Here is a 13,881-nt window from a genome sequence, read left to right on the forward strand (position 1 = left end):
CTGTCGGCAGCCCTGAAGGTGGTTTTCCGTGGTTTCCCATTTTCACACCATGAAAATGCCGGGGCTGTGCCTTAATTAAGGCCACGGCCGCTTCCTTTCCACTCCTAGCCCTTTCCTGTCCCATCGGCGCCATAAGACCGATGTGTGTCGGTGCGACGTAAAGCAACTTGTAAAAAAAAAAAAAAAAAAAATCCTATCTCAGCCATCCTAGAAGTGGTTTTCCATGGTTTCCCAATTCTCCTCCAGGAAAATGCCGGGATGGTACCTAACTTCAGGCCACGGCTGCTTCCTTCACTCTTCCTTGCCTCTCCCTTCCAGTCTTCTCTCTACAAGGTTCCTGTTCAGCATAACAGATGAGGCTGCTTGGCCGAGGTACTGGTCCTCCTTCCCAGTTTTATCCTCCGACCCAAAGTCTCACGCTCCAAGGACAATGCCCTTGAGAAGGTAGAGGTGGGATCCCTCGCTGAGTCCGGGGGAAAAACCGACCCTGGAGGGTAAAAAGACTAAGAATAAGAAGACGTGCGTAAAAATACTCTAGTGGTATTTGCAAGAAAGCTCTTCAATTGTAAAACTATTACGGCGACGTTGGGACAGGTAAGGGCTAGGACTGGGAAAGAAGAGGCCGTGGCCTTAATTAAAGTACAGCCCCAGCATTTCACTGGTGTGAAAATGGGGAACTACCGAAAGCCATCTTCAGAACTAACCACAATGGGGTTCGAACCCAATTTCTCCCGAATGCAAACGCACAGCTGCCACCCCCCCCCCCCCCCACCTGACCGCACAGCCAACTCGCTCGATATAAGACAAAATAAAGTAACCACTAACTCACTAATGAAGGGTAGGATACGTATTGTTCTGAAATATATGACATTGTTTAACATCTGGGATAAGAAAGTGAAAATTTGGGTAGTGGGTATGAACACTCATTAGGGTTAATTATAATCTTTAACGTGGCGATAGACAAACCAACTGTAGGCAGAAAAATCAAATACATACATCAAAACAAAACAAAACGGTAAACATTTGAATTGGAAGACTCTCTCCCCAGTTTCAGGAGATTCGCAGCTAGGGGATGGGAGTATTCTGTTCTGTTATTGTAAAGACTTGCTGTTTTACCCGTTGTTGACGGGATAGTGGTGGTGGTGATTATTGTTTTAAGAGGAAGTACAGCTACGCAACCATCCTCTATATAACACTAATCAGAGAGAGAAAAAAAATGGAAGGGGTCCGACACTTCGAAAAGTGAAGGTATCGGCCAAAGGAAGACAAGGGCCACGAAGGGTATGAAAATGAAAGTCTCCCTAGGTCTCCATACGTAATTCCGTCTGGGTCTGAAAAGAACAAGAGTTGACCAAGGGAGGTCGGATAGGATAGATGAAAGTGAGGAGCCTGGTACAAGTAAGTGGAAGCAATGCCAGGACTCAGCTGAGGGCCCCGTGGTCGCCAACACGCTCCAAAGTTCAGAGCCCCTGAGGCCCCTTTTAGTCGCCTCTTACGACAGGGAGGGGATACCGTGGGTGTTATTCTACCGCCCCCACCCATAGGGGGATATTGACGGGTTAGTCACTTAACATGTGCATACATTTTTATTGACCATGCAATCAGATTACAACAAACGTAGTCTATTTGATACACATTACTTATTTTACGGTACTTACCTACTATTTATGGGGGCTGCAGTATATAGCTCATGAAATATTCCAGTTGCCCACTGATATTTCCATCTGATGGCCACAGAACCTGTCTCAACATTGAATTGCTTGTCAGCGTTAAACGTCTTTAAGAAATGCGTATTTGGTCCCATGTTTCGCAGATTACAGTATAATATAGTTATGTTATAAACGGAAGGCCTTTAAAACGTTGGCGGTATGATCTCCATAGAAATTCTCCATACAGCTAGTTATCGGTTCTTTGGCTTTAATTTTCACACGACCGCCAATGAAATTTCGCTTTTTTTACAGTATAAGAAAATTGTATAGAACAAAATCTTACCATACGAGGTTCAAAATAAATGTTGTCGTGAGCAATTTTCCTTTAAGATCAACCGTAGGTTTTTGTCCCCTCAATCAATCAATCTTAAAGTGTTCTGAGCTCGGTAAATTCATGAAGCAGGATGCTGCCCTACTTGCAAGCCTCGGACCTATGGGAGTAATGGAGTCCCACTCCCATTTGACAGGCGAGGGACTCCTTGGAAACAACTTGGCGTACGAAATGGAATTCGATGGGGAGCTATCAATATTAATGGAGCTTATGGAAGAAAGAAGGTAGAACTGGCTGAGTCAGCAAAGAGGATGCATCTGAATGTGCTAGGAGTAAGTGATATTCGGGTAAGGGGAGATAATGAGGAAGAGATAGGAGATTATAAGGTGTACTTGACGGGTGTTAGAAAGGGAAGGGCAGAGTCTGGGGTAGGGCTCTTTATCAGGAATACCATTGCACTCAACATAGTTTCTGTTAGGCACGTAAATGAGCGAATGATGTGGGTAGATTTGTCAGTGGGAGGAATTAAGACAAGAATTGTGTCCGTGTATTCACCATGTGAGGGTGCAGATGAGGATGAAGTTGACAAGTTTTATGAAGCATTGAGTGACATCGTGGTCAGGGTCAACAGCAAGGATAGAATAGTGCTAATGGGCGATTTCAATGCGAGAGTTGGGAATAGAACTGAAGGATACGAAAGAGTGATTGGTAAATGTGGGGAAGATATGGAAGCTAATGGGAATGGGAAGCGTTTGCTGGACTTCTGTGCTAGTATGGGTTTAGCTGTTACGAATACATTCTTCAAGCATAAGGCTATTCACCGCTACACCTGGGAGGCTAGGGGTACCAGAGCCATACTAGATTATATCTTAACAGACTTTGAATTCAGGAAATCTGTTAGGAATGTAAGAGTTTTTCGGGGATTTTTCGACGATACAGACCACTATCTGATCTGTAGTGAACTAAGTATCTCTAGGCCTAGGGTAGAGAAAGTGAAATCTGTCTGCAAACGAATAAGGGTAGAAAATCTCCAGGACGAGGAAATTAGACAGAAGTACATAGATATGATTAGTGAGAAGTTTCGAACAGCAGACAGTAAGCAGGTTCAGGATATAGAAAGTGAATGGGTGGCATACAGGGATGCTGTAGTAGACACAGCAAGGGAATGCCTAGGAACAACTGTGTGCAAAGATGGGAAAAGGCGAACATCTTGGTGGAATGATGAAGTGAGAGCAGCCTGTAAACGTAAAAAGAAGGCTTATCAGAAATGGCTCCAAACAAGGGCCGAGGCAGACAGGGATTGGTACGTAGATGAAAGAAAGAGAGCGAAACAAATAGTTGTTGAATCCACAAAGAAGTCATGGGAAGATTTTGGTAATAACCTGGAAAGGCTAGGTCAAGCAGCAGGGAAACCTTTCTGGACAGTAATAAAAAAATCTTAGGAAGGGTGGGAAAAAGGAAATGAACAGTGTTTTGAGTAATTCAGGTGAACTCATAATAGACCCCAGGGAATCACTGGAGAGGTGGAGGAAATATTTTGAACATCTTCTCAATGTAAAAGGAAATCATCATGGTGGTGTTGCAAACAGCCAAGCTCATGGGAAGGAGGAAAATGATGTTGGTGAAATTATGCTTGAGGAAGTGGAAAGGATAGTAAATAAACTCCATTGTCATAAGGCAGCAGGAATAGATGAAATTAGACCTGAAATGGTGAAGTATAGTGGGAAGGCAGGGATGAAATGGCTTCATAGACTAGTCAAATTAGCGTGGAGTGTTGGTAAGGTACCTTCAGATTGGACAAAAGCAGTAATTGCACCTATCTACAAGCAAGGAAACAGGAAGGATTGCAACAACTATCGAGGTATCTCATTGATTAGTATACCAGGCAAAGTATTCACTGGCATCTTGGAAGGGAGGGTGCGATCAGTCGTTGAGAGGAAGTTGGATGAAAACCAGTGTGGTTTCAGACCACAGAGAGGCTGTCAGGATCAGATTTTCAGTATGTGCCAGGTAATTGAAAAATGCTACGAGAGGAATAGGCAGTTGTGTTTATGTTTCGTAGATCTAGAGAAAGCATATGGCAGGGTACCGAAGGAAAAGATGTTCGCCATACTGGGGGACTATGCAATTAAAGGTAGATTATTAAAATCAATCAAAGGCATTTATGTTGACAATTGGGCTTTAGTGAGAATTGATGGTAGAATGAGTTCTTGGTTCAGGGTACTTACAGGGGTTAGACAAGGCTGTAATCTTTCACCTTTGCTGTTCGTAGTTTACATGGATCATCTGCTGAAAGGTATAAAATGTAGTAAGCAGTTTGGCCTATGCTGACGACTTGGTCTTAATGGCAGACTGTGCCAAAAGCCTGCAGTCTAATATCTTGGAACTTGAAAATATGTGCAATGAGTATGGTATGAAAATTAGCCTTTCGAAGACTAAATTGATGTCAGTAGGTAAGAAATTCAGCAGAATTGAATGTCAGATTGGTGATACAAAGCTAGAACAGGTCGATAATTTCAAGTCTTTAGGTTGTGTGTTCTCCCAGGATGGTAATATAGTAAGTGAGATTGACTCAAGGTGTAGTAAAGCTAATGCAGTGAGCTCGCAGTTGCGATCAGCAGTATTCTGTAAGAAGGAAGTCAGCTCCCAGACGGAACTATCTTTACATCGGTCTGTTTTCAGACCAACTTTGCTTTACGGGAGCGAAAGCTCGGTGGACTCAGGATATCTTATTCATAAGTTAGAAGTAACAGACATGAAAGTAGCAAGAATTATTGCTGGTACAAACAGGTGGGAACAATGGCAGGAGGGTACTCGAAATGAGGAGATAAAGCCTAATTTAGGAATGAACTCGATGGATGAAGCTGTACGCTTAAACCGGCTTCGGTGGTGGGGTCATGTGAGACGAATGGAGGAGGATAGGTTAGCTAGGAGAATAATGGACTCCGTTATGGAGGGTAAGAGAAGTAGAGGGAGACCAAGACGACGATGGTTAGACTCGGTTTCTAACGATTTAAAGATAAGAGGTATAGAACTAAATGAGGCCATAACACTAGTTGCAAATCGAGGATTGTGGCGACGTTTAGTAAATTATCAGAGGCTTGCAGACTGAACGCTGAAAGGCATAACAGTCTATAATGATAATGTATGTATATATGTATGTAATCAATCAATCGGTCACCACTGATCTGCATTTAGGGCACCCGCCCAGGTGGCAAATTCCCTATCTGTTGTTTACCTAATCTTTTCTTAAATAACTACTAGGAATTTGGAAATTTATTGAACATCTCCCTTTTTAAATTATTCCAGTCCCTAACTCCTCTTCCTATAAACGAACATTTACCCCAATTTGTCCTCTTGAATTCCAACTTTATCTTCATATTGTGAGTAATCCTGGTGAAGGTCCCATACACTGGAACCATACTCTGGTTGGAGTCTTACGAGAGACATTTCCCTTGTTTTTCACTATATCGCTAAAATGTATAGGATACAATTGTAAGTAAATTTTGTCATGAGCAATTTTCCCCTAAAACCAATCATAAGGGAGATGCATCGAATGTTACGTTTTAGGCTCTCCCTGAAGCCCCACCCCCCACCCTCGCTCCTCGAATTATTTTGAACAGCATTTAACTAAGGTCTTACTCGCCCTTATTTATACATACATATAATAGATACCATTTTCCGTGATGCCGTAACAAACAAACAAACAAACAAACAAACATACTGACAATCAGACAAAAATTAAACTGAACCCGACATAGACTGCTATTTGTCCTTTCTAGTATTAGATTAATCAAAAAGTACAGACAGAAAGACGATTGTTATATGTATGCATGCATGCATGCATGCCCGCTCGTTTGGTGACTATGACAGTTTAGGCACCAAGTCTGACGCCATGGTTAACCGGTTCGACCCCCCGTTGGTGAAAACAAAACCATCAGAATGTTGGCCGGCAGGGTAGGAGAGGTGGTGGTATGCAAAAAATCACTAGATTGCATGCCAAGGGCCTGAATTCAATTCCAGACCTCTCCGCATATGACGTTGTTAATGGTGTTTCATTGGTCGTTAGGGGACGTAAAACCTTGAGCAGACCCTTAGTGTTATTCGACAGGAGTGGACTATATGCCGACATCGGGTTTCATTATCATCGTCCCACATCCAGATGTGTAGGTCGCTCATGGGCGTAAAATAGAAAAACCTGCACCGAACAAGCCGTACGTGTTCTCGGACACTCCCGGCTTTATAAAAGCCTTATGCTAAATGAACGTATGTATACTGTATAACTAATATTACGTAGTTGCAAGGACAAAAAATAATAATAATAGTCACGAAAATAATTACTGAAGGAATGTTAACAATGAGGTAGCTTAAAGTTTTCTTCCTAGGATTCAAAAATAATTATCGTGATGCATTCGGCCATTTGCCAGTTAAAATTTCTTTGAATCCATCAGTACAGAGTTAATCTTTGTTAATTGATTTAACCAACGCTTGGCATATTGTACCTGAAGGAACATTCAACATTCAGCATTAATAAATATTCAACTGCAAAGATTTTGCGTCCAATATGTTATAACATACGATAGCTTGTCAACAAATACTGGTTAATACAAATAACTGCCCCGTGGTGTAGGGGTACCGTGCCTGCCTCTCGCCCGGAGGACCCGGGTTCGATTCCCGGCCAGGCCAGGGATTTTTCTCTCGACCTGAGGGCTGGTTCGAGGTCCGCTCAGCCTACGTGATTAGAATTGAAGAGCTATCTGTCGGTGAGATGGCGGCCCCGGTCTCGAAAGCCCAGAATAACGACCGAGAGAATGCGTCGTGCTGACCACATGTTCTACAGGCCTTCGGGCTGAGCAGCGGTCGTTGGGCAGGCCACGGCCCTTTCAAGGGTGTTAAGTGCCGTGGGGTTTGGTTTTTTTGGTTTAATTGTAACTGTATTTAACTCATGCACGTCTTTCTTGAGGCAGAAGGGACAATGAAATTTCGGTTAATTTGGAACGACTAGTACAAATATTTCTAAACTCTCTATCTCCAGTTTTGATTAATGCATTTGCTATTTTTGAGCTTTGTTTTCTGTTGTACTTTCATATGGCTTACATACTTCCAAGTGATTTTCTCTTCACGGCTGAAGTTATCATTGGGATCTTCAACATACATTTCTTTTCGTGAATGTTTATGTTACCGGAACTAGACGCCTGTGGAATGTAGCCTACCGTCTGTGCATCGTTTATAGAAATATTGTTGGAATCACCCCAATGTTAGTCTGGCTCAATACTTAACTGTTTAGCATACTGGCCTTTGCTCCACGAGGTCCCGGGTTCAGTTCCCGGCCGGGTCGGGGATTCTAACCTTCATTGCCCAAACACCATTACATTACCTAAATATTTTATGCTTCGACAGAATTCTTAAGTTGCTCTTTTTGTTGACGAATCTTTAACCTTAATATGTGTTCTCAGGGAGTACTTCACTTTTCAAATAAAAGCACGGATATTAAGGTATTTATCCTTTGTAGTGAGGCCGAGTTCCAGGGAAGGTGGACACAAAGTAGTAATCAGGATTGATGGATTGTCCTTCACCTTCCATAATATATAATCATAAAGAGATTGTTTTATCTTAGTTTCTGGCTATCAGTATGAAGTGCTGACATATTATTTAAATTTGCCGGTTTGTCCAGCCATGCCGTTTACACACTGCTAATATTCGTGCATTGCCCTGTCATGGCTCGAACAGGTTTTTTTTTTCATCGCATCGACCCAGATAGATCTTATGGCGACGATGGGATAGGGAAGGTTTGGGAATGGGAAGGAAGCGGCTGTGGCCTTATTTAAGGTGCAGCCCCAGCATTTGCCTGGTGTGAAAATGGGAAACCACGGAAAACCATCTTCAGGGCTGCCGACAGTGGGGTTTGAACCCACTATCTCCCGGATGCAAGCTCACAGCTGCGCGCCCCTAACCCCTATTCCAGCTTCAAACCTTGATCAATTAGGCTTCTAGAAAATTTGAATTCGAATAAACGGAGGTGAGAAGAGTTTTCTCTGTAGTCTTTGTTTTTCGTTGTCACTTGAATTCGAGTAGTCACGCAGACTCTCTTTTTATTTTTATTTTTTACTTTTTACTTTTTATAAGTTGCTTTACGTCGTGCTCTGACAGATAGGTCTTATGGCGACGATGGGATAGGAAAGGGCTATGGGTGGAAAGGAAGCGGGCATGGACTTAGTTAAGGTACAGGTCCAGCATTTGCATGGTGTGAACATGGAAAACCATCTTAAGGGCAGCCGACAGTGGGGTTCGAACCCACTATCTCCCGAATACTGGATACTGGCCGCACTTAAGTGACTGCAGCTATTGAGCTCGGTTAATATATTTTACTCTGTGTGATCATTGATTGTAGAATAAGGCGGAACATCGAAATTTACGCGCGGGCAGCCTGAATGGCGTCGAGTTAAAATGTCTACAGTCAGTGGCTGATACCGTACGATGATGATTGTTATTATTATTATTATTATTATTATTATTATTATTATTATTATTATTATTTATTTATTTATTTATTTTTTATTGACTGTAGTACTCTTTCCTTCGCCCACCTTTGTAGCCGGGCATGGGGAAGCTGTACCGTTCTGAGATCCGAAATTCGAGTTTCTATAAAATGCATTTCCCGGACTAGAAAGCCAAGAATAACAGCCGAGAGGATTCGTCGAACTGACCACGCGGCATCTCGTTATCTGCATGCCTTCGGGTTGAGCAGCGATTGCTCGATAGGACAAAGCCCATTAGGGCTGTTGTGCCATGGCGTTCGTTTGTTTGCTATAGATGCATTTAGTGGCTTATCAGTGTTGTTGGTTTTCCTATCGATTTTCCACGGTCATTCCGTGAAAATGCTCGTTTCCTATCTGACGCTTACCAAACCTCGTGTAGTTTCAACTGTTTATAATTGCACACACCGCCCTGGACTCTGGTGTAACATTGGCTGTCGGTAATTTCTAAACAAAGAAATGTTTGTATTATGTGTGGATTACTGTGTCCCACAGTGATCCTTCCATGAATTCCCATCACAACATTGTGATAGATAGGATTTAGGGATCATTATCGTAGTCGATCATTTTCGCGGTTAGGAATATCAACAAGAAATTGAATTACGATTAAATGGTGAAACCAATTAATAACTTATATTGCAAATATCAGTGTCTTGTACGTCGATATGAATGAGAAGAAAATGAAATACTACATCTAAGCCACTATCAAAATGTTTTAAATGGTATACTGCAGGAAACCTCGAACGTCGTAGCTATAACGAATATGACTGACTGTAGTGTATACTTTTCCTGGATTTATTTATTTTCATAAATGGGATATGTGTTGTTGTTTGAGTCATCAGTCCATAGACTGGTTTGATGCAGCCCTCCATGCCACCCTATCCTGTGCTAACATTTTCATTTCTACGTAACTATTGCATCCTACATCTGCTCTAATCTGTTTGTCATATTCATACCTTGGTCTACCCCTACCGTTCTTGCCACCTACACTTCCTTCAAAAACCAACTGAACAAGTCCTGGGTGTCTTAAGATGTGTCCTATCATTCTATCTCTTCTTCTCGTCAAATTTAGCCAAATCGATCTCCTCTCACCAATTCGATTCAGTATCTCTTCATTCGTGATTCGATCTATCCATCTCACCTTCAGCATTCTTCTATAACACCACATTTCAAAAGCTTCTATTCTCTTTCTTTCTGAGCTAGTTATCGTCCATGTTTCACTTCCATACAATGCCACGCTCCACACAAACGTCTTCAAAAACATCTTTCTAATTCCGATATCAATGTTTGAAGTGAGCAAATTTCTTTTCTTAAGAAAGCTCTTCCTTGCTTGTGCTAGTCTGCATTTTATGTCCTCCTTACTTCTGCCATCGTTGGTTATTTTACTACCCAAGTAACAATATTCATCTACTTCCTTTAAGACTTCGTTTCCTAATCTAATATTTCCTATATCACCTGCCTTCGTTCGACTGCACTCCATTACTTTTGTTTTGGACTTATTTATTTTCATCTTGTACTCCTTACCTAAGACTTCATCCATACCATTCAGCAACTTCTCGAGATCTTCTGCAGTCTCAGATAAAATAACAATATCATCGGCAAATCTCAAGGTTTTGATTTCCTCTCCTTGGACTGTGATTCCATTTCCAAATTTCTCTTTGATTTCCTTTACTGCCTGTTCTATGTAAACATTGAAAAGGAGAGGGGACAAACTGCAGCCTTGCCTCACTCCTTTCTGGATTGCTGCTTCTTTTTCAAAGCCCTCGATTCTTATCACTGCAGACTGATTTTTATACAGGTTGTAGATAATTCTTCGTTCTCGGTATCTGATCCCTATCATCTTCAGAATCATAAATAGCCTGGTCCAATCAACATTATCGAATGCCTTTTCTAGATCTACGAATGCCATGTACGTGGGCTTGTCCTTCTTGATTCGATCCTCTAAGATCAGACGTAAAGTCAGGATTGCTTCACGTGTTCCTACATTTCTTCTGAAGCCAAATTGATCTTCCCCCAACTCAGCTTCAACTTGTTTTTCCATTCTTCTGTAAATAATACGTGTTAAAATTTTGCAGGCATGAGATACTAAACTAATAGTGCGGTAGTTTTCACACCTGTCAGCACCGGCTTTCTTGGGAATAGGTATAACAACATTCTGCCGAAAATCGGATGGGACTTCTCCTGTCTCATACATCTTGCACACTAAATGAAATAACCTTACCATGCTGGTTTCTCCTAAGGCAGTCAGTAATTCAGAGGGAATATCATCAATTCCAGGTGCCTTGTTCCTATTTAGGTTCCTATATCAGTTATATTTTCCGGGTCCTTGACTGAATTGTCAGCGTAGTGGCCTTCGGTTCAGAAGGCCCGAAATTTGATTCCCGGCCGCATCAGGTATTTTCATCGTAAGCGATTAATTCCCATGGCTCTGGAACTGGGTGTTTGTGCTGCCCTCAATATGCCTGTAAGTCACACACCACACATAATACTGTCCACCACCGCAATAACACGCATCTTCCCATACACGGCAGTTGCCGCCCACCCTTGTAGGAGGATCTGCCTTATAAGGGCTGGGGCAGGGTAGAACCACACGAAATTTTAAAAATCTGTTAAATTCAAATTACGAAATTACTTTAACCACTAGCCTGTTGTGGAATCTTTTGTTAGACCGCATAATCGGTTGAGCTTTTTTGTTTTCAGGAGTGGGGTGCTGTAGTATAATAGCCAGCTTGTGAAGACGTCAACAACGTGTGATGGAGAGCTTAAAAGTACATTAGTGAGACGAATTCATAAAGAACTGAGCTTAATTCTCGCTTCGAACGTCCCATTTATTTAAAATTTCATTACACTACGACCACTTTGGCTCATAGTTTTGGTTAGCTTTTACGCGCCCAGTGTGGTTGCAATGACTTCTTGTAGACTACTTTGTCCCTTATTTATTTTCTTCCTCAATTTTATTTCGTTTTTGCTTGGCCCTGACCCTGCCATTTGTCCCTTTGCAGAACCTTTATGTGAGCAGTTCGGAGGGTAACTTCCCTCGGAGCGATCCTAGACGCAGCCGCGGCAAGGGCACCCGAGGCAACGCCACGGTACGTCGCATGCACACAGTGTGCCCTAGACCCAGTAGCTCTTGTACGTGCCGAATAGTCTTTGGCCTTGCACGTACCATTCACTCATGGTGATGGTTTCTGCGTGCTCTTTACCAGTTCAGAATTTTCTTTGCACGTGCTTATCTCATTCTGTAGTGGGCTCTGGGGACGTACCGTTGCACGTTTTGTTCTCGGTTTGTCTCTTCAACGTTTAGAGATTCTATACGGTAGTTGGTAGAGTTGTCTCATTCATTCGCGCGTTATTCATGCTAGTACGTCTGATGTACATAGCGAATCTTTGTAGTATCATTTCGTAACGTTTGTGTACTTTCTAAAGATATACAGTAGTACCATTTCGATTTTGGAGTAGAGAGTTGAGATGTAGACCTCACTCTTCTTGTACTGTATTACAGTAGCACTTATGCACGTACATATAGTTTAATGTTATTTAATTCTTTTGTTTTAACCTGATTCTGCTTTACGGTCTCGAAGGTTGGACAATGAATGCTTCGTCAGTGAACCTTTGAAATGCCGATGTATCGCAGAATGTTCAGGATCGCATGGGTGGAATACGTCGTCAACGAGGAGGCATTTCGTCTTGCCGGGAAATCATGTGAAGTTCTCACCCATACAAAACCCATAAGAACGACCGTTTTCCTACCACATCTTCCTAAATTACAAATACGACCTGATCGTAGAAGGGAAGATTACTAGGGGAACGTGGACATGGTCGGAAGAGATTATCCTGGGCGCGGAGTTCGGCATCCACGGTGCGGGAAACATTACAGAGTTAAAATTACTTCATGATAGTTGTCAGCCTTCTGCGAGGAGAAGAAGATGATCCTGATTCTGAATTACACAGATAACCCTAGTAACATAATTATGAAATGACCGGGCGAGTTGGCCGTGCGGTTAGGGGCGCGCAGGTGTGAGCTTGCATCCGGAAGATAGTGGGTTCGAAACCCACTGTCGGCAGCCCTGAAGATGGTTTTCCGTGGTTTCCCATTTTCACACTAGACAGATGCTGGGGCTGTACCTTAACTAAGGCCACGGCCGCTTTCTTCCCACTCCTAGGCCTTTCCTATCCCATCGTCGCCATAAGACCTATCTGTGTCGGTGAGACGTTAAGCCAATTGCTAAAAAAACATATTAAATGGCCGGGCTGAGTGGCTCAGACGGTTGAGGCGCTGGCCTTCTGACGCCAACTTGGCAGGTTCGATCCTGGCTCAGTCTGGTGGTATTTGAAGGTGTTTAAATACGTCACCCTCGTGTCGGTAGATTTACTGGCACGTAAATGAACTACTGCGGGGAAAAATTCCGGCTCCTCTGCGTTTCCGAAATCCGCCCAAAGTAGTTAGTGGACGTAAAAACAGGATCATTAAAAGTTAAAAACATGAAATAATCAAAACTAAAGACAAACTACCGCCCAAAGAAAGAAAGAAAGAAAGAAAGAAAAGAGCGAAACGAAACTCTTGCGGACATTTCTTGTCATACAGCCTTTCAGAATTAGCCTACATTTTGTAATGAGTTCAGTCATTATAGAGCACTTAGGCTAGATGGCTCGAATATTGCGTGAATGCCATGAATTTGTAAAGACCACTGTGATCTGAAAATGTCGATAGAAACAAATGCAGAACTCACTACAAGGTTAAGACCGAAGTGCTTCCCGAGTGAAGTCTATGTCACTTCTCGGACGCGAATTCGAATTTGAAGGATGTCTGTCAGAAATTGTAAATTCTGTTCAGGACGTATCTAATCTACTCAGCCTCCTTTGTACTTTTGTATAATCAATGTCACTCGTTAAATACTAATAGCTTGTAATGCACTCTTCGTATTCTGCATTATTCAAGCAAAGCAATCACCTTACAGTCCATTAAGTCCCCTGGAGAAGTGGAAAGTCAAGGCTATCACCATTCGTAACCTCGGCAGCTACTCATTTTCGGTCTGGGCTGTGCCGCTCCGGAAATGGAAGGCTCGTTTCTAAATTTTTCTACTTCCTCACGAAAGATCGAACCCACGTCCTTCTGGATCAACGTACTTTACAGATTCGGCCAGACAGTCTTTCGTTATTGCAGCGGTGGGGTAATAACTTTGAATAGATTTTGTTTTATGTGTTGAGGAGCTCATACGGTAAAGCATTCGTTTTCTGAGCCTAACTTGGCGGATTCGAACTCGGTTCAGTCTGGTGGTATTTGAAGGTTCGTAAATGAAAAACAAGTATTTGACTCGGTGAAATGGGATCCTTTCTGGAATATACTGCTGGAGATGGAAGAACC

At 42.4% G+C, this 13,881-nt stretch overlaps 1 protein-coding gene across 1 annotated transcript in view; it reads left to right on the forward strand.

Annotated features, from left to right (window-relative positions):
- The window catches only part of Tet (Ten-Eleven Translocation (TET) family protein), a 568,628-nt gene that overhangs the window by 297,959 nt on the left and 256,788 nt on the right, over positions 1–13,881 (forward strand). The window contains exon 3 of the mRNA XM_068227603.1: positions 11,519–11,599. Within this exon, the coding sequence (XP_068083704.1) occupies positions 11,519–11,599 (81 nt within the window). The remainder of the gene's footprint in view (positions 1–11,518; positions 11,600–13,881) is intronic.

This window comes from Anabrus simplex, chromosome 1 (assembly GCF_040414725.1).
Source record: "Anabrus simplex isolate iqAnaSimp1 chromosome 1, ASM4041472v1, whole genome shotgun sequence".
Classification (NCBI taxonomy): Eukaryota; Metazoa; Arthropoda; class Insecta; order Orthoptera; family Tettigoniidae; genus Anabrus; species Anabrus simplex.